This window comes from Malaclemys terrapin, chromosome 22 (assembly GCF_027887155.1).
Source record: "Malaclemys terrapin pileata isolate rMalTer1 chromosome 22, rMalTer1.hap1, whole genome shotgun sequence".
NCBI lineage: Eukaryota > Metazoa > Chordata > Testudines > Emydidae > Malaclemys > Malaclemys terrapin.
The window spans coordinates 12,629,189-12,652,270 of record NC_071526.1 but is presented as its reverse complement, the minus strand read 5'-3'; the positions used below and the strand labels follow the sequence as shown (position 1 = coordinate 12,652,270).

General features: G+C 47.4%; 1 protein-coding gene and 3 non-coding genes across 5 annotated transcripts; all 4 read right to left on the bottom strand.

The window, feature by feature from the left end:
- Positions 1–642: 642 nt before the first annotated feature.
- On the bottom strand, positions 643–19,079 carry PABPC4 (poly(A) binding protein cytoplasmic 4). Of its 2 annotated transcripts, XM_054011650.1 has the most exons (15): positions 18,421–19,079; positions 10,396–10,589; positions 9,394–9,509; positions 8,799–8,938; positions 8,441–8,535; positions 7,705–7,842; positions 6,932–7,027; positions 5,938–6,210; positions 5,559–5,646; positions 4,869–4,988; positions 3,739–3,866; positions 2,901–2,994; positions 2,139–2,269; positions 1,962–2,061; positions 643–991 (listed from the first exon to the last, which is right to left on the bottom strand). In XM_054011650.1, the coding sequence occupies exons 1-14, from the start codon at positions 18,611–18,613 to the stop codon at positions 1,975–1,977; spliced, it is 1,893 nt and encodes a 630-aa protein (XP_053867625.1). In that variant the 5' UTR covers positions 18,614–19,079; the 3' UTR covers positions 643–991; positions 1,962–1,974. The 2 variants fall into 2 exon arrangements, 1 of the variants encoding a protein (XP_053867625.1); XR_008443035.1 differs by lacking the exons at positions 643–991; positions 1,962–2,061; positions 2,139–2,269; ... (3 more) ...; positions 5,559–5,646; positions 5,938–6,210 and having other exon boundaries at positions 6,942–7,027; positions 7,705–7,790.
- LOC128827938 (small nucleolar RNA SNORA55) lies at positions 4,564–4,697 on the bottom strand. The gene has a single exon (XR_008443126.1). It is a non-coding gene; the product is annotated as a small nucleolar RNA SNORA55 (small nucleolar RNA).
- LOC128827940 (small nucleolar RNA SNORA55) lies at positions 6,498–6,633 on the bottom strand. The gene has a single exon (XR_008443128.1). It is a non-coding gene; the product is annotated as a small nucleolar RNA SNORA55 (small nucleolar RNA).
- Positions 7,197–7,330, bottom strand: LOC128827939 (small nucleolar RNA SNORA55). Its single transcript, XR_008443127.1, has one exon. It is a non-coding gene; the product is annotated as a small nucleolar RNA SNORA55 (small nucleolar RNA).
- Positions 19,080–23,082: the final 4,003 nt, after the last annotated feature.

Here is a 23,082-nt window from a genome sequence, read left to right as displayed (position 1 = left end):
TCTAAGTCATTTATAGAATACCTTCCATGCCAAAGAATGTCCCCAAACCACTTTACATAGCACACATCAAAACCTCCCGCCACTGAAATGCAGGACCTCGAAGGTGCAGAATAGTTTTACTAGCACAGTACGATACTATACAACTCTTAAAAGGAAGTGAAATAAAATATCCAATTGAATATGCAGGAGGACCAGAGGTACACAGTATGTAGTCATCCAGCGTGAAGAATAGCCGGGTATTTTCCACTCTTGCAGAGTGCCCTGGTATTTTTAAATGGAACGTAATCAGAACCCCTTCTCTATCCTTCATCTGAAAAATGTCTCCCAATACCATTTCAGAGGGCTGTGTCCCACCTAGGAAATCAACACCATTTCCAATACAATGGGCTTTCTTTAAAGGTCTGCCTTTCAAATACCAACCAGACCCAAACACTGCAGTTTGAAGTCAAAATGTCAAGTGGTATTTTATCATGGCTACTTGATAGCAGGGATTGTCATGTTGAGACAGAGAGAGAAAATAGTGCCATTAAATCACAACTAAGTTTTTAAATCATGTGACAATTGCTTAACAGTTTACTTCTGACAAGTAAAAGAAATTCATGTGGTTTGGCACAATAGGCGGGAGAAAAGACCCATTTAATGAAAGGTTTTATTCCTTTATTGATAAAGGCTTTCCAGACTTCACAAACTGGATTGTTCAGTTAAAAACCAAACCCACAAAAAACTTTCAATCAGAAATCCTCAATGTCCTGCTTAGAAAAGACAAAGATTAGCTCTGTCCTGGCCACAAAGGAAAAGCTTGCAAACTTAATCCTGGTCTTGGAAACCTAAAGTGTCATGGAATTGACCTTTTAAACAAGATTTTTAAAGACTAATTTACAAAATACAGTATAGCTATGTGATATGGTGTTGAGATCTGCAGGACAGCGAAGGGCATCTCCAAACATCTTGAGCTGATGTCTGTGAAGGGGTTATTTGGCTTCTTTGCATCCTATGGGGGGGGGAAGGAAAAAAAGGTTAAGAAAATACTAAATTCTCTACAGGCAACATAACTCAATCCAGCCCAGTGTGCCAATATCCAAAATTATCAACCATTAAAAAACCCAAGGGGCAAATTTACTATCTAATCTGCATACTATAATGAATTGCCAGATTGGCTGTTGTCATTTTAAAGCGACAGTGCCTCCTGAAATAGAAGATTTCCTATAAATCTTTAGTGCCAGAAGTGGTGATACCCTGTCATAACCGCCTCATATAAAGTGCCTTACTGGTCAGTGTTGTAGCTCAGTTGGTCCCAGGATATGACACACAAGGTAGGTGAGGTAATATCTTTTATTGGACCACAGTAATTCCAGACTAATCCACATTAGGGAATTTATGAGGGGAAGCTGCTATGGAAAGGCATGTGAAAATCTAGATGTAGTTTAAGCCACCCATCTACAGGGGCATTCAGAGAAACTGAAAGCATTACTTAGCAGAAGTAGGAGAAGAACACAGTAGATAATTTTAATTAAAGGTACTTGTCAACTTGGATAAACCTGGGCATTTAGGTGTGATATGTCTCCATTTTGCCCTGCCCAAAAATGACTGATGTCTTGTGACTTTACTCTTATTTTGATGGATTCTATTCTTTGACATGGATTAATAATTTAAAGGTCTTCACAAATCTCATTTCAGTATATTTTTATCCTTCCCTGACACGCTAGCTGCTGGAGATACTTCAGGAACTCAAGAAACCTGTTTGAAGATGAAATGTGAATGGATCTCTAAAAGAAAAGTTCTGAAGCTTCTATCCTCAGGAATTTCTGTATGCAAAACTGCACTGATCTGCAAGGAGTGGACTGAAATTCTGCTGGAGCCCTGACCCCTCTTCTAGGCAGGCTGCACTCCCTACAAACAATATTCTAGTTACTCTGATACTGAAAGCTTCGGATTGAAGAGGAGAGCAGGGATGCACTCACCAGTCTTCCTGGTTTAAGAGGTAGCAGCAACCACGCCCACCTTCTGGGCAGCTTCTTTCTTGGCTTGGTGAGCCTGCAACACTGCAACAGCCTCCTCCACCTGGGATAGACAAATGATCAAATAAGATCCATGATCGCTCTCCAGCCAAGCCTGCCATGAAGGGCGTGGGAATTTACCTTTGACCGGAGGGATTCTGGAGACTCCAGCATGTGCAGTAGCTCTGAATTGTCAATCTCTAGTAGCATTCCTGTGATCTTCCCTGCAAGGCTGGGGTGCATAGCTTGGATCAGGGGGAACAAACGTTCTCCTAGGAAAGCAAAGGTCAAACAGATGGTCTTTGTAGAGTGCTCTGAGGGGCTTTGCAGCAATTATGACAAAGAGGGAAGGTAAATCACCAGCTTTGAGCCAGGGCATTAACGTTCCATTTCTGTAGCACCTCATCTCAAAAACTTTACAAAGTATCTGCACACAGTACCACTGTGGGATGCTGCCAAACTCGGGGAGAAGGGCAGCCACCAGGTAGACAGCAGTGAAGGCTGTGGAAAATTTTGGCCCAGAATTGCCAGAGGGACTTTAACGTCCATGTAGAGCAGACAAGACACCGGAAAGATCTCCATGAAAACAAGCTGAATGCAGTTCAACAAGGCGGAGCCAATGCTACTGCAATTGGAAGCTGTGGTTCCAATGAAACGATCATTTCAAACCCTGATAGTTACACCCCCCGCACTTTTAACCATTATCTGTACACACATTACAGAGGGATTTCGCTACAAATGTGTCCAGTTGCTTTCTCAAAAGTGGCTGGGGTGTCCTCATATGTGAAACACTGATGCTTCCCAACTCCCGTGAATTGTCCTGAATTAGAACAGGATCACAAGGAATGGGTTTAGTTTCCTTATAGCCCTGGAGGCTTCCTCAAGAACTATGTCATCACTTACCCAGCATCTGTTTCTGCTCCTGGGGAGGGGCAGCAGCTAGCATAGACGCAGTTAAAGGTTCCTGTCCCTGGACGTGTACTGCAGGCTGAGGTGCCTGTAAGAAGCAATAGGAGAATTCAGTAGTGATGTGTAAAAAGGGAACGGTTGGTTTTTTTTGTTTAGTGGCAGCAAGAGAATCTATAGCTCCTCCCCAAGGACACAAATAAATCCGTGGCAGAGCCTGAGCAACTGGAAAGGCCTATGGGCAAGACTGGTTCAGTGCAGGACCGACAGGGTGCTCTTAGTTCACAATCAAGCCTGAAAAAGGAATCCTGGAACTTGGAGGCACGTTGCTTGTAAACGTTCTACGTATGGATCGTTTTAGAGCTGTGAGGTACAGGACTGCTTGATGGGGTAATGTAAAGCTGGGACAACAGCAGCACTCAGATTTGCTGTTCAACAATGGGATGTGCCTGGTGACCTCTGTAGAGGGGTCTAGCTGCATCTTCAAGGATCCCTCGAGAAAGGCTGTGCTATCCAGTCTGGCTAAGAGACGACGAGGTGCAGCTGAGGCCAGAGACAAAGTTGGGGGCAAGGACCCAAGAGCATCCCTGGGGGGCAAAACGGGCAAAGGGCCTGCCAGGCTAAACAAGATGATTGGCTTGAGCTGCACAAGCAGAGCTGAGTGAGTGGAGGAGTACAGCCAGCTTCCCAAATTCTGCCATCTCTGTTAGCAAAGTAATCTGGCCTTTCTAGAAAAAAAAATCCACTTTACAGTCAAGTTTAGCTGTAAAAGCTGCTCCTGTAGCTACTATGGTCTAACTTTACCATTGCTGGCTGCAACAGCCCCTCGTATTACCTGCAAAGGCTGTACTGCTGGGTGTGGGCTGCGGACCATTGAGGCATATTTATAAGGGGGAACTGCTCTGGGAGCCGGGGCAGTTACAGGCGGACGAGGGGCTAAATTCTGAGCTGCCGTGGCGACGCCTGCAAAGGAAGAATAGTATACCAGATTATACACACGCACAGAAGCATGTGGCACACAAGTCTAAACCCCACTGTGTTTCTAGCTTGATGCGAACCGTGTGGCATTTGTGAACAACCACAACTAAGCACCACCGTTGTCCAGCAGCAGAGTTTATTCAATGCAGAGCCAAATAGTGGTGCAGAACCTTTCTTTTTCAGTGCCTGGGAGGCAATGGTCCCAAGCTAGAACTCAGTCCCGGATCAAGCTGGACCAAGCCCTGTTTTGCACGCTGCATCCTCATTATACACATACTTGGAACTAAAATGTTGTGAGGCGCTGCACTAACACAACATACCCGGCAGCTGAACAGGCTCCTTACCTGCCAAATTATTCTGAGCTGTGTAACATTCAGTTTGTCGTGTTAGATATAGTTGGGGAAGAGGTTAATTATCCTGCTGCGTGTGTTATCCTGGAGCTTCTAACCCAGGGCCCCAGTCAGAAATTAGTTCCTTTTGTACGACTGTGGAAGAGAACCGCCAACACCTCGCTAGAGTTATACCCCAGAAACACTGGGCCACCTTAGGACAGGGCTTTTCTCCATCACCCTAAACTAATGATAGATGCTGCTTGTGAGACATTTCCTACTTACATCCCCTCCAACTGCGTGAGCTGGACATCTAACTCTGGAGAAACCTCCATAATCATACAGAGAGTAGTAAGTGTTGCAGAGTTGTAGAGACAAGTCCCAATTAAAGTGCAAAGCAACCTGTCTGGATTTCCTCTGCTGTGTTATAGCACCAACTGTCCCCAGACTAGCACTGCACCGCGAGGAATGGGAAAGATTTAGGTGCTCTCTTTACCCTAACTTATGCCACCCTAACATAGGGCCCTACAACAACTGTGTGCTCTATGCTGCCTCTTGCCATCCACATCCGGCATCAGTCTTCAGAAACACAAGAGACTCTGCAGCCCCTGCTTCTCCACTTAGACTTGGAGAGGAAAGTAAGAGCTGGACTGCTTACCAACTCTCTGGGCAGCAGCAGGGAGGCTACGAGAGGCCTGAGCATTGCCAGCAGGAGCCAGATGGCGCAGTGCTGGGCGCGGTCCGGACTGGCGCATGGCATTCGGCATTCCTTGGAATCCTGAGAGAAAAGCAAGGAGAGGAAATTCTCAAAATACAAAATGGTTAGCAGTTCCCGGCCCACCAGCTGGGAGACGTGTGTGCGCTTGTGCATGCGTGTCTTGAAGGAGGGAGTCAAGGAAGGGGATTCAATGGAGAAGTCCTCATTGTTGCTGTCATCCTTGCGCACATTGGAAAGAGAGAAGGAATTGTGGCTCTAGAAACCACAGCAGGCTACACTTGTATGAACACACAGGAGACTACAGAGTCTGCCTGGTAAGACAGAGGGTAGTTCTCAGAGACTGGCATGCCAGAGCCCAGATCAACAACAGATGTCATCAGGTGTGTGGATATTGCCTAGCAGAGATTTCAGTCACCAGAACGAGTGGGTGTCCCTCGTCACCTGGCAGCCCAGCCATGACCAAGAATGACGTCTAGTCTGTTCTTTGCAGGGGAACAACTGCACTTTTCTTCCAACGTCTAGTGGCACAAAAGGGCATCAGACACAGGATCAACAGGTAGTGTGAAGGATAATCAGAGAGTAAGACAAACAGGTGTCTTAAAACCACAGCTCCGTTTCCAACACACTCACCTTGAGGTCTCCCCCCTTGCTGCCAGCGTGGGTTAGGTCTCATCTGCGTCATCTGATTGGGTGAATAGTAAGTGGGTCTGCTCTGAGCCTGAAGAGGATGGAAAAAAACAAAGAAGCAGCCATATCTAAGCCAGTGATGTCAAATGTTGTTTACAACAGGATTTGATGCCCTTCCTGAGCTCAGCGCTCTGGACCCCAGAGTCACATGACAATAGAAGGCAGCTGGGAAGTCACAGAACGAATCCCACGGACTAGGTACCTCACATTAGGCGCTGCTGCCTGGCAAAAGGCACAGCAGAAAGATTCAATGGAGTCCTTGCAGCCGCAGCGTCAGAGATTCAAGCCAGGTGACGCTGGGAGTAAAACCACTCTGACTTACCTGGGGCACAGCAGGCATGAAGTACCCCCCAGCAGCTGGCTGGAACTGGTTAATGATTGTGTTCGCAGGCAGGGCTCTCATTCCGGCAATGCGCTGCATATACTGATTAGTGAGGTGGGCCTTTCGCTCCTCTTTCCTCTGTGCCAGCGCAACATACAATGGCTTGGAGCCCACGATACGCCCATTCATCTCAGTCACGGCTTTGGTAGCTTCTTCTGGAGAGGAAAAACAGACGAAGCCAAACCCTTTGCTTCGTCCATCCTCCAGCATCACCTAAAACGAGGATTGACAGAGTGGCAGCATTGCGAAGGCAGGTCCATGTCATGAGGGCTTGGCTAGAGTCATCGCAATCTATTCACAATTCAGGGGACTCAAGTACTCAGTGATCTTTCATGTATATCACACGGGAAGGGACTGTTGTCTATAGGGAGCGGATCAGCCAGCAATGAATCAATTGTTGCTACTTCCAACGAAACCTCTACTTCCTTCCTATTCCCTGCCAATAAAGAGAAGCTGTATGTTTTACCCTAGTGAATCTCCACAACCTCCGGTCAGAGGAGGAATGTTGCAGAGTTGTAGAGACAAGCCCTCAATGAGGGAGGAAAACCACCTGTCTGGATTTACTCTGCTTTGCTGTTAGCACCATGTGTCCCCAGGCCCACACTGTTCTGCAAGGAATGGGAAAGATTCAGGTGCACCTTTTAAACTGCATGACTCAACACTCCTGGGCATCTCAATTATGTCAGGAGTCACTTGAAACACAAGCCAGTTTGCCATTTCCCACCTCATTAGGGATGAAGCAAGTATTCAATACCATTCTCACGTAAAAACACATTTCAGTCCCACTGAAATCCACATCTTGACTGGTCAAGATGTTTTCGGTGCTTAAGAGAACCCCAGATATACGAATCACCCTCAACCCCACGCCCCGATTAGATAATGACCCCTCCCATTCAGGCCTTGAAATCTAAGAATCTATAAACCTTGACGATACCTTGGCACTTGTAATAGACCCAAAAGGCGAAAACTCCTTCCTCAGTTTTTCATCATCAATAGTGTCATCTAGGTTCTTAATGTACAGATTAACACCCTAGAAGAGAGAATACTAATACATGAGGCTAACAATATGGAAGACAGCCAGACCAATGAAGAAATTGCATATTTAGGGAATATTGAGCAACCACATCTTGCTGCCAAACCCATTAAGCTGTGGAAATGATCCAAACCCAGAGCTCGCTCCCCTAATAACTAAGGGCAGGAAATGTTGCAGAGTTGTAGAGACAAGTCCCAGTGCAAATGGAAAGGAGCCTGTCTGGATTTCCTCTGCTTTGCTGTAGCATCATGTGTCCCCAGTCCTGCACTGCACTGCAAGGAGCAGGAAAGATTTAGATGCAAACAATATCCTGACCTAGCTTTACCATAAGCCACAACCACAGAAGGTGGCCTGATCTCTGCTACCTTTTGTCATCCATGTAAGGTGTCAGTCTTCATAACTGCAGGAGAGACTACAAGCTTGAGACTTTATGTTGATAGTCCTTACAAACCCCAGACTTTATTCTCACAGGCCACTAAAAATTTCAGTCTGTTGCCATAGCTCTGACCCCTGGAGTTCCCTCTGCCAATACTAGGCGATTGCCTTTAACTCTAGAGGTCAGTATTGCAAGCTGACAATTAAATAAGAATAGGCATGTTCCCTTTAAGTCCACCAGTACACTTCTGCTTGAAGATGGGTCCCTGCAGCCAGAACAGGAACACACACTGTCTTACCTGATACCGGCTGATTCTCTCTTGTTTCAGCTGCTCAAACTTCCGTTTCAGCTCTGCCTGGCGCTCTACTTTCTTCTGTGCCCGGCCTACAAATACCATTTTTCCATTAATATCCTTTCCATTCATTTCTTCCACTGCCTGGACAGGGGTTCAAACAGAAAATTCCTGTCAAATGGTGAAAAAGTGGCAGCTACTCCTATTACTACCAGCTTGAGTGCCAACAATCCACCCCCCTCTCCTGTAACATTACATTTGTGTTGCATCTAAATAAAGGCCCGGTAAAATACAAACTGAAGTTGTCAACAGGAACCATCCTCACACAGCTCACTCTAAATTCTGGACTCACAGCAGAGAGATGTGAACGTACAGACGATTATTCAACCCTTGACTACAGGGACAAATCTTGTAAGACCTACTCTGAGGGAAGAGCATTTCTGAGCATCATGCCACCTCCAGACACCTCCCCAACTTGTCTCCTGCCGTAATGGTCCCTGATCAGATAAAATTCCTGCTATTTATCTAACAGGATACCGTACAGATCTAGTAGTTTGGGGGAATGTGGGCTTTAACCTTGAACATCCAACTTGGTGAAGTGCAGAAGCTATTCAACCCAACTCTGGACACTCTCGGCTCTAAGCTTTTCTGAGGATCAGTGTTCCCCATCCCTACACTAGATGATGGCTTCCCACACTTATTTCCGTATAAACACCCGACTAGAACGAAAGCAGTTTCGTACCTTGTTGGCATCTTCATGTTTTTCGAAGCTCACGAACCCAAAGCCTTTGGACTTTCCAGTGGGATCTGTCATCACCTTAACACTCAGTGTCTTGCCTGTTGCCAAGGGACAGAGTTAGCTACACTACATTTCCAGGAGAGCTTTTCAAAATCAAAACTAAAGCCTCACAGACCACCTGGCTTTCTTTCATTCCCTTTGTGTCCCAGCCTCTGCCTCCTGTCTGACAACTGCCCACTCTCTCTGGATTATCCTGCTTCTCTGTCCTCAGAGTGACTCAGAACTAGCACCACGGTTGGCAGCACTCACGTGAATTACTATGGGGGTACAAGGTTTGCAGCTGCAGCGAGAGTGTATTTACCATATTTGCTGAAGAGCTCCTTTAGTCTCTCATCATCCATGTCATCCCCAAAATTTTTAATATAAACATTGGTGAACTCCTTTGCTTTGGCTCCCAGCTCAGCCTCCCGCTCCTTACGGGACTTGAATCTCCCAACAAATCTGAAAAGAAAAAGCGAGAGTCACTGTGAGAAAAAAAACTCGTTTTCAAGGGTGGATGTGTGATTTGCAGTGGGCTAAAAACGAGTGACTGGTAGGAGCTGGGGGGAAGATGTAACAGGCCAGAGACCAAGCAGATGAATCAACTGTCCTATGGCGGAGAGGCGGCAGGCCAAAGATGCCCACCCAGCTCTGCAGTGGAGAGTGTAGGGCAAGGATACCCACCCAGCCCATTAGTGGAGAGGTAGCAGGTCAAGGCTTGGCCAGGGAGATCCACCAGCCCTGTAGTGGAGAGGTAACAGGCCATGGCTTGGGCAGGGAAACTCACCAGCCCTGTAGTGGAGAGGTAGCAGGCCAAGGCTTGGGCCAGGAGAACCAGTAGCCTTGTGTGTCCCCTGTTAATACCGAGATGCATCATGGTTCATGCGATCGTTGCTGCTTCTGGCTGTGACACTCACACTTTGCGGTCGTTTAGCAGCATGCCATTCATCTTCTCGATGGCTCTGTCTGCAGCATCCTGGGTCTCAAAGTGCACAAATGCGTAGCCCTTAGAGCCATTCTCATCACACACCACCTACAAGTGATGGAACAAATCAGATCATCAGCTCTGCACTAAGACAGAAAATGTTGGTTACAGGATAACAGCAGAGATGTCCTCTGGTTTCCTTGATTTAAACAGAAGGTATGAAGAAGAGGAAAATGGGGTCCTGGTTCTTGACTAGGGCTCCTTGGTGCAATAAAAATAAATAATAACAAAAACTAAATACTGGAGAGAAGCATGGTCCAGTGGATAGGAAGTTAGGCTAGGAGTCAAGAGACTTGGGTTCTGGTCCACAATGTGCCACTTAGCTGTTATGTGACCTTGAGCAAGGGTACGTCATCTCCCTTCCTCAGCTTCTCATTCTGTGAAGGACTGCTGATATGTACCCTCCCTTGTGAAGCACTCACATCTGTGAATGAAGTGCTCTCCACAAGGATAAGCCTGACCTAGTATGTACTACATACAAAAGCCAGAATCCCAGATTTAAATCATATGCCAGCTACAAGCCAAACATTAACCCACCCTTTCATAGCCTGAAACTGGTGCTCTTGCTAGTATTTTCAATTGCAGAGAACAGAAGCTTTTCCATTTGTTGTGCTTGCACAAGTGGCGTGTCAACAAGGGAAAACAAGTCATGCCAAGGGACAGAGTCAGCCAGGCATTTTAAGAAGAGGCTTTCAAAGCCGTGCACAGCTTTGTGCCTTGACGATCAAGAACAAATCTAACTTTAATGATGCTCTTCTGCTCAGCTATCTCCTTTTCTGTTCTGCTTTTGGAGATTCCCTTGCCCAAGCACGGTGGACATCCCCGCTTTCCATCCCTTGTTGTGTGTGTTTAGTTGGGTCGAGTAAATGCGATGGAAGGTGGATTCTTACACAAAGGTGGGTGTTCAGGGTTTAGGGAAGGTACCAAGTCTCACCTTGCAGGACAAGATATTCCCAAATGCTGAGAATGTGTCATAAAGTGCCTTGTTGTCTATGGATTTGTCCAGATTCTTGATGAAGACATTCCCAACCCCCGACTTCCTCAGAGAGGGGTCTCGCTGAGACCACATAATGCGGATGGGTTTGCCTTTGATCACATCGAAGTTCATGGTGTCTAGAGCACGCTCAGCTGTGGAGAGAAGAAAGTCAGGAAGAACACGCTTCTGCAGCCTGGCAAAGGGGAAAGGTCTCTGCTGCGTTAATACTACAGCTTTCTTTGAAATCACTTTCAGTTTATGTAGTCTCTTCTGAACACTTAAGGGACAAGGCCTTGGTGATATCCTTTGGCTAGTAATTCCATTGGCTAACTGACCTTTATTGTAAGATTAGACATTTAAAAATAAAAATAAAAAACTATTTTAAATTGACGTATTTGCAGCTAAGTCATTAGACATGTTTACAAGCCTACATTACAACGGGTTTAGTATAGGTTATTTTTCACAAGAGTAATGGCATGATTTAGCAATCAGAAGACAGGACTGGGAATCAAAACACCTAGGCCTTGTCTCACCTAGGAAAAACAAAATTATTTTTTCAATCAAGTTTGAGCTAACTTGGTTGAAAATAAAGGCCTTTTCCTAGTCTAGACATGGCTCCTGGTTTGGATTGTTATCGAGCAGAACCCATCATCAGCATGGATGCATGTCGTTTGGAACGGTGGATGAAGGGACATATGAATCTTTAGCGCATCTGGCATGTTAAATGTCTTGCAACCCTGGCTGAAACAGTGTTTTATGAACGCCTGTTCTCACTTTCAGGTGACATTGTGAACAAGAAGCAGGCAGCATTATCCCCTGCAAATGTAACCAAACTTGTTTGTCTGAGCGATTGGCTGAACAAGAAATAGGACTGAGTGGATTCGTAGGCTCTAAAGTTTGACATTGTTTTATTTTTGAATGCAGTTATTTTGTACATAATTCTAACTTTGGAAGTTCTACTTTCATGATCAAGAGATAAGCACTACAGTACTTGTATGAGCTGAATTGAAAAATACTATTTTTGTTTTTTACAGTGCAAATATTTTTTTTTTTTGATGGATGATTTTCCATATTTAGATTCAGGGTCTCAAAGAAGTGAAAATTGTTGGCTAGACCATAGCAGCAGCAAATTCAAGAGAAATGTGATTTTGATTGTCTGCTGGCTACACACGCCTCTTACTGATCTCTAGCTGCAGATGAAAAAGGATCTAGAGAATCCAACATTTTCTATGCAACAAATTATCTCAGGGATTATCTTCATGTCAGCATGGAGCTCAACCACCACAAAATTCACGACAAAAGTCACCAAGACCCCCTTGAAATATTAGTCTATTTGAACTCCTATTTGTAGCAATGTTTCTTAAATGGGAAGTTTCCATCTGCTACAGAAATGGCTTTTCTATTTGAGTGTTGTCACACGCTCCCATTCGCCTCACACAGCTGAAACTCCCCTCTCACTTGTTCCTGAACTAGGCACTTGCAAAGGAAAGGGAACATGTACAATCGTATAAGAGAGAAAAATACCTTTGCCGGAGGGGCTCAGCTAACTTTGTTTAGTCAAAAGGGTTAAATTCAACCAATTGGCGTACTCAATTTATTCCTCAACTGCTACAGTCTGAATCAACGCCATTCTTTCAGCAATGTGCAGTTTACCACAGTCCATTTCCAGTAGGCACTTCAAAAGGCAACTCAGTCCAGCTTGTTGAATTTGGCAGCATTTATTTATAGCAGGGAGAGGTCCTCCCAGAGGCATGTTTTGGCAAGGACACAAACTAATAGTATATACCATTTGTAGCTGAAACGGGACTCCTGTTGAAAGGTGACAAGCAGTTTGAAGCAAAGGCATGCAATCAGAATGAATTCTGAAACTCTCTGACAATTATCGAGCCACAGATTAGTTAGGATCCTACTCGCATTATTTCAGCTCTTCTACCGTTACGAGCTAGGAGCAGAACCTGTGCTGCTGCGGTCTCTGTTAATACATTACGCCACAGTATCACTGTCTGCCGCTTGAAGTCGGCTTAAAGACCCCTTGTGAGCATTACAGCGAGTGGTCCGAAATAGATTCTCCCGGTGCTTTAGGGACATTCACATCTCCATCTGTGGATATGACAAGGCACAATCACACCATTTTAGTGAATGGGCATGAGTGGCTTGAATTAGCCAAAAAACCCCACCTCTGATTCATTTCCCTGATCTAGAAAAACCCTTCCACGTTTACTTCTATTTAGGCCAAAGCTTCAGCCATTTCAATCCCTGCGTCTGTTTCTCTCCTGCGGATTCCTGTCATCCTTCCAGCAGAGTCATCTGCATCTGAGACAGTGCTTAGCAAACACTCACTTTTCTAACTGCTTAACCCACCACTCTTTTCGGTTTCATGCCTGTTCCTAGTGAAAACTACTGAGACACTCCCTGCCGGACAGGAATGCCCCCTTCCTCACCTCTGATCAAGTGCTGGAGTTAGCCACTGCAGTTAAGGCCCATAAAGGCGGGTAACTACAATGCAAAGTTTCAGCCATCAGAAAGCCAGAACTAGAGTTTTACTCTGTAAGCCCCAGGGACCTTTTGTCCCTGTTTATTACCACTATGTCCTTATAAAAAAAAAAAGAGCCAGAGTTTAGCCATTCTGATTTATTTACCATTGGTGAGTTTAAGACGGTTTAGGCTCATTCTCTCAGCTTCTCTGTATGTTACTTGACCACAACTCATATGTTAAACTCTAGAAAGTCAATGAATTGATTCTTCATTTCATGTCCTTGACGAAAGATTTCAAATACAGTTTGGGTCATCCTAATGGGGGAGGCTTGCAAAAGAATTTCTTTGTAGACAAAATGTTGTTTATTGTCAGCGATGCTGAAGAAGGAATAATTGGACATGAATAATTCATGGGCCCATGACAAGTGGTGGTGGGGCGCAGTTAGAAAAGGACACTGAATGAGGTAAGAAGTCCTTTGCATACAAACTTCCCCAGGCTCTCTTAGCCCTGGTCTACAATACAAAGTTAGACTATGTCTACACTGGCAATGGAACAACAAAACTTGTGTCTTTCAGAGGTGTTAAACCTCCACCTCCCAAAAGACAAAAGTTTTGCAACAACAAGCGCCAATGTGAACGGTGCGTTGTCGGCAGGAATGCCACTCATTGGGGATGGAAGTTTTTTGTCGGCAGGAGAGACGACAAACAGCGGCTACACTGCACGACTTTTAGCAGCAGGGCTGTATCGACACAGCCATGTCGCTAAAAGTTGTGTAGTGTTGACATAGCCTTATATTGGTATTACTATGTCGCTCAGAGTTGTGGAAATCCACACCCCTGAGTGACACAATTATACCAACCTAATTCCCAGCGTAGACAGCCTGGCAAGGAGGTGGAGTACCTACATTCTTATTAGAGAGAGAAGGTAAGTGAGGTTATATCTTTTATTGCACCAACTTGCAATAAAATAGATTACCTCAACCACCTTGTCTCTCTAATAGCCTGGGACCTTTTGCAAGCCGATCACATTGTACAGTTCTGGCAAAGCCTCCCTTCAGCAATAAGAACCAGAAGTCAATGGACTGGTCACACTCCATTCCATCTGTTGACTTTTCGTTAAGATTCTTTGGGGGAATGATTTCTCTTCCCATGGGCTTCTGTAACAACTTAGCTATACATACAAGTCCATCTGAAAGTTTGTCTGTTGAATTATTAATGTGTTTTTAAAACAAACAAAAAATGCACCTGGCCATGCCAGACTATGAAAGCTGAACTACAGCTAATCACACATGAAACATTCAATTCCTCTTCTAATTATGAAGCTGAAAGAATTTTCTTCAGTGTTTTAGTCAGAAAAAGAACCAAGTTAATGGCCATGGTTATTAACCTACCCATCAGCCAGAATACTGGAGCATTCTCTTGGTCAATCTACCTACCATGATACAACATGCTCAGGATTTGACAGTCACCGATTACTATACCATAGAGATGTGCAATCTAAGGCAGTATTACTCTCTCCCCAAGAACAACCCTTCTCCAACAGGCAATGCCCACCCAGAAGATCACTATTCCACTACCTGGTACCTTAACTAGCTAACAAAAAAGTATGTAAAAAAGCAGAAGATCTGCACTTTAGATGCAAGTGTCCTGGGTATAGGAAGCATGGGCCAGTGATTACCACACAGGACTGCGAGCGAGTTCTGACTCCGATTCCTTGTTCGGATAAAGACTTGTCACATGACCTTGGGCAAGTCAACTTCTGAGCCACAACTTCTCTACCTATAAAATGAGAATACTTTCCTCACCGAGAGGTAGAGGCATCATTGATCTGTATCTGTAAAGCACTTTGATCCTTGAATGGAAGGTTCTGTGGACTATTATAGATTCTTTGCTCAGTTATTTGTTACTATTTCATATGCACTGAAAAAACATCTGCAAGTACTTTGAATACAAACTTCTAAACAAGCAGTCTGGTCTCCTATAGCTCTGGTGAATACTTTTACCTTGTGCTGAAATTCTACTTTGTAACATCTTACAGTAATATTCAAACCATAACAGAGATCGCTTACAGCAACAATACGGCAAATAGCACTGTGGCAAACTACAGTACTACATGAGTATCCTTCCTTCTCTCTGCGCTGATACCAAAATGTCCTTTCATGCAGTGTGAGGTGGGTGCCATCTTTAAAGGGGAAAACAAGCTTTTTTCCTGCTCTTCCATGACAAGTCTTGCTTACGAAGAGAGCGTGATGTGCCACCAAATGGCCTTGTCTTTCCAAAGGGTTTGACAATATTCTGTTTATTGCAGCAGCCGTCTCTTGCTCATGCAGCCAAACAGCATGTGTAGCAGGGATCACCACTTAGGAGAAATTCAAAGCTCTTCAGAAGAGATCCTTTTCATGAAAGCAAGGGGAATTTGGTGGTTTCTCCTTCCCGTACATTTCTCAGTGACAAGGCTTCCCATGTTTGAGTCATTTGGCTTCCTTAACCTAGAAGTAACTAGACACCTGCTACTGTGCCAGAGTATTGCTTCAGCAGAGACCTTCTAGCATGCCTGCTGCCTCACTGGGAGCCAAGTATGAAGCAACCCCACCCTCAAATACCTGCCTATTTATTGCAGTGAAAAGTGATCGTGAAGTATATTGGAAAGCCACCTGTCTTCTACTTTTTATGCATGACAGGGCATTTTTTTTAATAGATCAAGGAGAATGCATAACTAATCACTCATATACACTCTAAAAAGGCAACCCTTTGCCCCTTATAATTTCATGTCTACTTTCATAGTACTCAAGGGCCCCTTTAAAATGGTCCTCTGCTCTATCCCCTTCTCAGCTTTAGGAAAGCTACAGTGAGAAAAAGTTTACATAGCTACATTTCCCTGCATCTCTTCCTTTCTTCTGGTGGATACTCAGACTACATCTCTGTGTTCATCTAATCTGAGGTCTGACTCCCACTTGGTGTTGTTTCCACTGCCCGTTTTTCCCCCAACCCCGAGAGGGGAGATAATACCTACCTCTCCCAGCTTAGGAGGCTCAGTTAATGTTTACAAGGTGCTGTGAACACAAAAGTGTTTTATAAGAGGTAATAACACAGGAAGTTACAGGACTAAGAAGAGAACCATGTGTACAACCTCAGTCTCTCTCTAATCCATCCCTTCTTGCTGTTAAGTCTTAAACCACATCGTACATTGCTTGGCCTGTGTATGAAGCAACTCCAAAGGCTCCATGTATGAAAAAAATCATTGGGCTACGAGGCAGCTTTTTAGTAACACGTCAATAGGCAGGAGCAGAAGTGCCATTCAAAGCAATCAGCACCACTGGGGAAAAGGGGGAAGATGCTACTCTGGGGTCTCATGTATCAGGAGACAGGATGAAAACCCAGGGCAGCATAAAATCAGGGCCACACAATTCCAGACAAGAATTTAGCCCAATAGGCTCTGCTTCTCAATAGGTTTAGAGGAATAGTTACTACATAACTGATATATTCTATTTATTACAGATTAGAAAGCTCATGATTCAAGGACCATGTATTCCTTTGGTGTACCGACAAGACTGTATTCTTAAACCTGAATCTAGCGGATACAATAGAGTTCACTTGTAGCTGATGTTTGTGCTGTTGCAAACTAATTCTGGATTAAAGTTAAAAGTTCCCCACTCTAGAGTCTTACATCATGTAAAGGTGCTGCTAAATCACAGACCTTAGGTGTCTGTAATGCAAGACTGTGGGAACTAGGGCAGAAAATGCTGACCCAGCTTTTTCCTCTGGATAGGGACATATTATTAAACATTGACCTTCTCTGCCCCATCCTTCTCAAAGCTCTGCTGCTGTGGGCCAAAGACACCTACCTTGAACAGAGCCTAAGCCATGCAAGGCACCATCAGCGCTTCATGTGAGCTGAGTGTGTATTCCTTTTTAAAAGGGTAGAAAAGGCATCAGTAAATGCTGTATTTCAACTTCACAACCAATAGCAAACTAGATCAGTCAACAGACAGTTTACCCCCGGTATGTCTATACTGCATTTTAAGACTGTGACAGAGTCTTAGAGCCAGGGAAGGGGGTGGGCTTCAGGGCCTGAGCCCAAACACACACTGCTGTTTATAGTGCTGTTGCAGGAACCCCAGTCTGTGGATCCAGGCTCTGAGTCTCACTGCCATTGGTTTTACAACTGAGGCCTTGGCTACACTTGCGAGTTACAGCGCAATAAAGCCACCCACAGCACTGTGCCTCACTCCCCGTCCACGCTGGCAAGGCACGTACAGCGCTGTATCTCCCTGGCTACAGTGCTGCAGTACTCCACCTCCCCGAGAGGAATAAGAGATGCAGCGTAGTGGCTACAACTCTCTCTTCATTGTTGTGATCGGCTCCAGGAATGCGGAAGTGCCGCGTACCAGAGAGAAAAAGCAAACGTTTTGCTGTTTGCTTTGAGTGAGTGAATGAGAAGCAGGGGGGGTAGGGGGGTCGGAACTTGCAAGGCAGGGTGCTGACACACTCTCAGCACCCCAAAAACCACTCTCTCCCCCCCACACACACTCCCTGTCACACTCCACCCCATCCACCCCCCTTTTGAAAAGCACGAAGCAGCCACATGAATGCTGGGATAGCTGCCCATAATGCACCGCTCCCAATGCCGCTGCAAACGCCACGCCAGTGCACTGGCAGCTGTCAGTGTGGACAGACTGCAGCTCTTTCCCTACTCAGCTGTACGAAGGCGGGTTTAACTCACAGCGCTGTACAGCTGCAAGTGTAGCCAGACCCTCAGTGTAGATATACCCCCAGACACTACAATCCTCAGCCCACTGCACCTCCCAAGTCTCACTTAGGCTTTGGCTACACTGGTGCTATACAGCGCTGCAACTTGCTGCGCTCAGGGGGGTGAAAAAACACCCCCTGAGCGCGAGCGCAGCGCTGTAAAGCACCAGTGTAATCAGTGCCTGCAGCGCTGCACGCTATTCCCCTCGGAGAGGGGTACGTACAGCGCTGCGAGCGGCGCGACTACACTTGCGCTTCACAGCGCTGCCGCAGCAGCGCAGTGAAGTCCCGAGTGCAGCCAAACCCTTAGCGGGTGGGAGAGGGAAGATTCCTTTACAGTCATTCAGACTGAAGGTTTGACCAGATGCTGACTAGCCTTTAGCTTCCTTCAAGGTGACTGACTGGCTAAAGATCCAGACACGCAGCTTAACGCAGGACAATTCAGGGAGGGAAAACGAGGAAGATTTCATTCTCAAATGAGCCAGGAAAAAGCAAGTCCATGGAAGCTGATTTTTGGCCAACAGAACTACTACTTATCTGCTTCACAGAGGTGTTGTGAAGATGAGTTAATGTTTGCAAAGGACTCTGAAGATGTGAAGTGGTTAATATCATTCCAACTTCATAACCGAGTAGCAGAGCTGCCATGAAGTTGCTTACCCCTGCCATGGTCATTCACAGTTAGGTGATTGTATGGACTTGTACAAACAGCAAAACAGTTCCGAGAAAAGGAAGAGGGATAGGCATTTATGTCCAACTTACCATCAGCTGGCTGCTGGAAGTTAACATAGGCATATCCCAGGGAGCGACGGGTGATCATATCCCTGCAGACTCGGATGGAGAGTACAGGCCCAGCAGGGCTGAACTTCTCATATAACATGGCCTCGGTGACATCAGGGTGCAGGTCGCCCACATACAATGACGCCATCGGGTAGCTACTAGCAGCCGTATTCATCTTCCACCCAGCACGCACTCCCACCAGAAACTAATTTGTTTTTTAAAGTTTTTTTTTTTTTTTAACAAACAAAAGTTTTAGAAACTAAAACGGAATTTACAATTATTTTTTTTTTAAAATCACTAATTTTGGCTAACGGAAAATGAAGTGGGAACAAGGGGTGGGGGGGGTCCTCCTCAGGGCAGAAGAGGCTAAAGAGTCGCAGAAGGAAGTAGAGGCCAATGGGAAGTCAGGATAAGAGCAGAGTGCTCTGTGGGGATTGGAAAGTCGAGCAGCAGATTGGGGGTTCATGCAAGAGAAGTTTATGGGGATTTGGGGGGTGGAGATAGAATTCTGCAGAAGAGGTGTGCTTGATTATCTCAGGCCCTGGGAGAGGAAGAAGGGAAGATGCCAGAGAGATAAAAGGCCTGGAAATAGGCAAAAAAAATTAAGCCTTCCACAAGCAAGGAGTCCAAACCCCACCCACCAACCAAATCTAAGGCCTCCTCCACACTGTGGTGTTTTTTCACTTTGCCTTAGTTTCCAAAAGCAAAATGTGTCAATTATATTAAAAAAAGAGAAATACTTTTTTTTTTTTAATTATTATTTCTTTTTCCAAATCCTTCAGACCCAAAATCTGAGGCCGCTGTGTTATTTCAGTTTCTGAGATAAAAAACTTGGACAAAAATAAAATAAACTTTGCAATATATAGTTATAGGGTTTTTTCCCTTTTCTTTAAAAGGAAAAAGATATGTCGCTATTTTTATATAAAATATACCCCGTTCCTCGGACTAGAATAATAAATACTGGTTTGGAGGAGCCAGGCAGGGAGGCATGGGCAGCTCCTTTGGGGGGGACGGACACTTGGGGCGATGGATGACACAGGCAGACAGAGACACGATAAGGGGGGAGGGGAAGGGCAGAGACCCACGTGGAGCGAAAAGGGCGCAGACAGACAGACAGCCGAGAGTGGGGACCCGGGGGACAGACAAGGGGAAAGGGTCCGGGAGCCGTGAAAAAAACCCCGAAGGGCCAGGGGCCAAAGGGACAGACAGCCGGACCCGGGAGACGGACACACCCAACAGACGAGTGGGAGAGAAACGTGGGACCTGCACAGACAGACCCACGGACCGGGGGCGAAGGGGCCGGATGGACAAACGGACCGGGGCGGGGGGAGCCGGACAGACCCACGGACCGGGGGCGGGGGGAGCCGGACAGACCCACGGACCGGGGGCGAAGGGGCCGGATGGACAAACGGACCGGGGCGGGGGGAGCCGGACAGACCCACGGACCGGGGGCGGGGGGAGCCGGACAGACCCACGGACCGGGGGCGAAGGGGCCGGATGGACAAACGGACCGGGGCGGGGGGAGCCGGACCGACCCACGGACCGGGGCGGGGGGAACCGGACAGACCCACGGACCGGGGGCGAAGGGGCCGGACGGACCGGGGGCGAAAGGGCCGGACGGACACACGGACCGGACCGACCCACGGACCGGGGGCGAAGGGACCGGACCGACAGACGGACCGGAGGCGGACGGACACACGGACCGGACGGACACACGGACCGGGGGCGAAGGGACCGGACCGACACACGGACCGGGGCGGGGGGAACCGGACAGACCCACGGACCGGGGGCGAAGGGGCCGGACGGACACACGGACCGGGGGCGAAGGGACCGGACCGACACACGGACCGGGGGCGAAGGGACCGGACCGACACACGGACCGGGGGCGGACGGACACACGGACCGGGGGGCGCCGCTCTCGCCCCGGCGCTGGCTCGTTTCTTGGGAGGTTTTTTTTTTCGGGCTTTTGCGATTTTTTTTGGCTTTTTTTTTGTTTTTCTGTGGGGCGGCGGGAGCGCGGCTGGGCCCGACACCGACTCACGCGCTGCGGCCAGGCGAGCAGAGAGGCAGCCCGGGGCCGGGGGAGCCCCCTTTATACCCGCTCCCCGGGGTGAAAGGGCCGCCGTGCCGCGGAGAGGACACGGGCCGGCGGGGAGCGACCCGCCGCCGCACCGCAGGGATGAGCCGCCCGCTGCAGCGACCCCTGCCGGATCCCGCCCGGCCCCTCACCGCCACACGGCGTCACACGGCAACCTCCCCCCATCCGGGCAGCCCCCTCCAAGCATGAACCCCCCTCCAGTAATCTGGGGGTAACCTCACACCCCACCTCTGGGCAGCACCCCCCAAATCATTAACCCCCCCTCCAGTAATCTGGGGGTAACCTCACACCCCACCTCTGGGCAGCACCCCCCAAATCATTAACCCCCCTCCAGTAATCTGGGGGTAACCTCACACCCCACCTCTGGGCAGCACCCCTCCAAATCATTAACCCCCCTCCAGTAATCTGGGGGTAACCTCACACCCCACCTCTGGGCAGCACCCCCCAAATCATTAACCCCCCCTCCAGTAATCTGGGGGTAACCTCACACCCCACATCTGGGCAGCACCCCCCAAATCATTAACCCCCCTCCAGTAATCTGGGGGTAACCTCACACCCCACATCTGGGCAGCACCCCTCCAAATCATTAACCCCCCTCCAGTAATCTGGGGGTAACCTCACACCCCACCTCTGGGCAGCACCCCCCAAATCATTAAACCCCCTCCAGTAATCTGGGGGTAACCTCACACCTCACATCTGGGCAGCACCACCCCCAAATCATGAACCCCCCCTATGGTAATCTGGGGGTAACATCACACCCAATCCCCCACATATCTGGGTAGCCCCCCAAATCATGAGCCCCCTCCCATAATCTGGGGGTAACCTCACACCTAATCCCCCACACATCTGGGTAGCATCCACAAATCATGAACCCCTCCTCCAGTAATCTGGGATTACCTCACACCCAATTCCCCACACATCTGGGCAGCCCCACAAATCAGGACCCTCTCTCCAATAAACCAGGACAACCTCCTTTACCCAAACCTCACACACATATAGGATAGACCCCCAAAAACAGGACCTCCTTGCCAATAATCCAGGTTGACCCTCCCAAACATCACACACACATCAGGGTAGCCCCCCAAACCCTGACCTCCTCCAATAATCTGAGGTAACCTCATGCCCAAACCCTCATGCACACATCAACCCCGCCCCACCCCCAAAACTTGGATTCTTCCTCCCCAACAATCCTGGGTAACCTATCCAAGCAGCCATCCCCAAACCTGACCCTCTTCAACAAACCAGGCAAACCCTAACTCAAATCCTCTCTCTCTCTCGCTCATTCACTCACTCCAATCCAGGGGCAACACCTACACTCAAATCCTGAGCAGAGCATCCCTGAGAATCCAGGGACATGACCCCACTCAAATTATAAGAACTGCTCACCAACTATGCAGAGGGTAAAATCCCCCCCCCCCCAATTCTGACATCCCCACCCTTTCCCCAGCGGTCTAGGGGCAAAATCCCAAATCTTGACACCTCCCCCTAGACAACAGAGGTCATTTCCCACCCTGTGCCCCTGAAAAATCCTGCTAATCTACCTGCTCCTAAAATCTGACCCCTGCAGTCAGGGACAATTTCCCACCAAAATCCTGACAACCCCAGAACACCTGCCCCCCCACCGCACCCCGTGTACACATTCTGTCATTCCCACTTCTTCAAAAGTCCAAGGGCAAACTCACTTTCATTCCTCTCCTGATTATTATTCCCTCACCAAATTGGGGCAAATCCCCGCCCTGTCCAATTCTGACACCCTTCACCCCACAAAACACATGGGCAAAGTCCTGACATTCACTTTTCCCCTACAAAACCCCATCCAAATCCTGGCAACTCCCTTTAACCTGGCCATTCCTGCCCTCCTTCCAACTGTCTAAAGCCATCCCCACCCCAAATCCTGTCATCCCCCCCCCTGCCAATTCTGGGGCAAAATCCTACCAATAACCTCCCCCATGCCTCCGCTGGGCTAAGGACAGCCCACCACACAAATACTGACCGTCTTTCAAACCCTCCTGTCAGCTGCATGGCAACAAAATATACCCCCACATACCAATCCCCCCTTCATCCGAAGAAGTGAGGTTTTTACTCACGAAAGCTTATGCCCAAATAAATCTGTTAGTCTTTAAGGTGCCACCAGACTCCTTGTTGTTTTTGTAGATACAGACTAACACGGCTACCCCCTGATCCTTCACTCAAGTTATACCAAAAGCGTGTTGCCTCTGCATTGGGAGAGCGGAGCTGAATATTTGTAATGCCACTGAGATAAATTCGTAGCCAGGAGCCGATGCTGTCCCGTTAGCCAATGTAGAGATGGAAATGTGGGGACCAGAAGATTCCATGGCAGTTGGGTTTGGGCCATTGGAAGGGGCAGTTGGGAATGGGTCATAAGGACATGAGTGTGAGTCAGTATGGGGTGATTATTTTTAATGGTACTGGAGAGAGAGTCTTGTCCTCTCCCCTGAAAATAGTGCACAGGAGGACTGGAGTGAGGGTCTCTCTTCAGTCCATGAAGGGACTGGAATCAAGATGTTTGGTGGTGCTGTGACAAT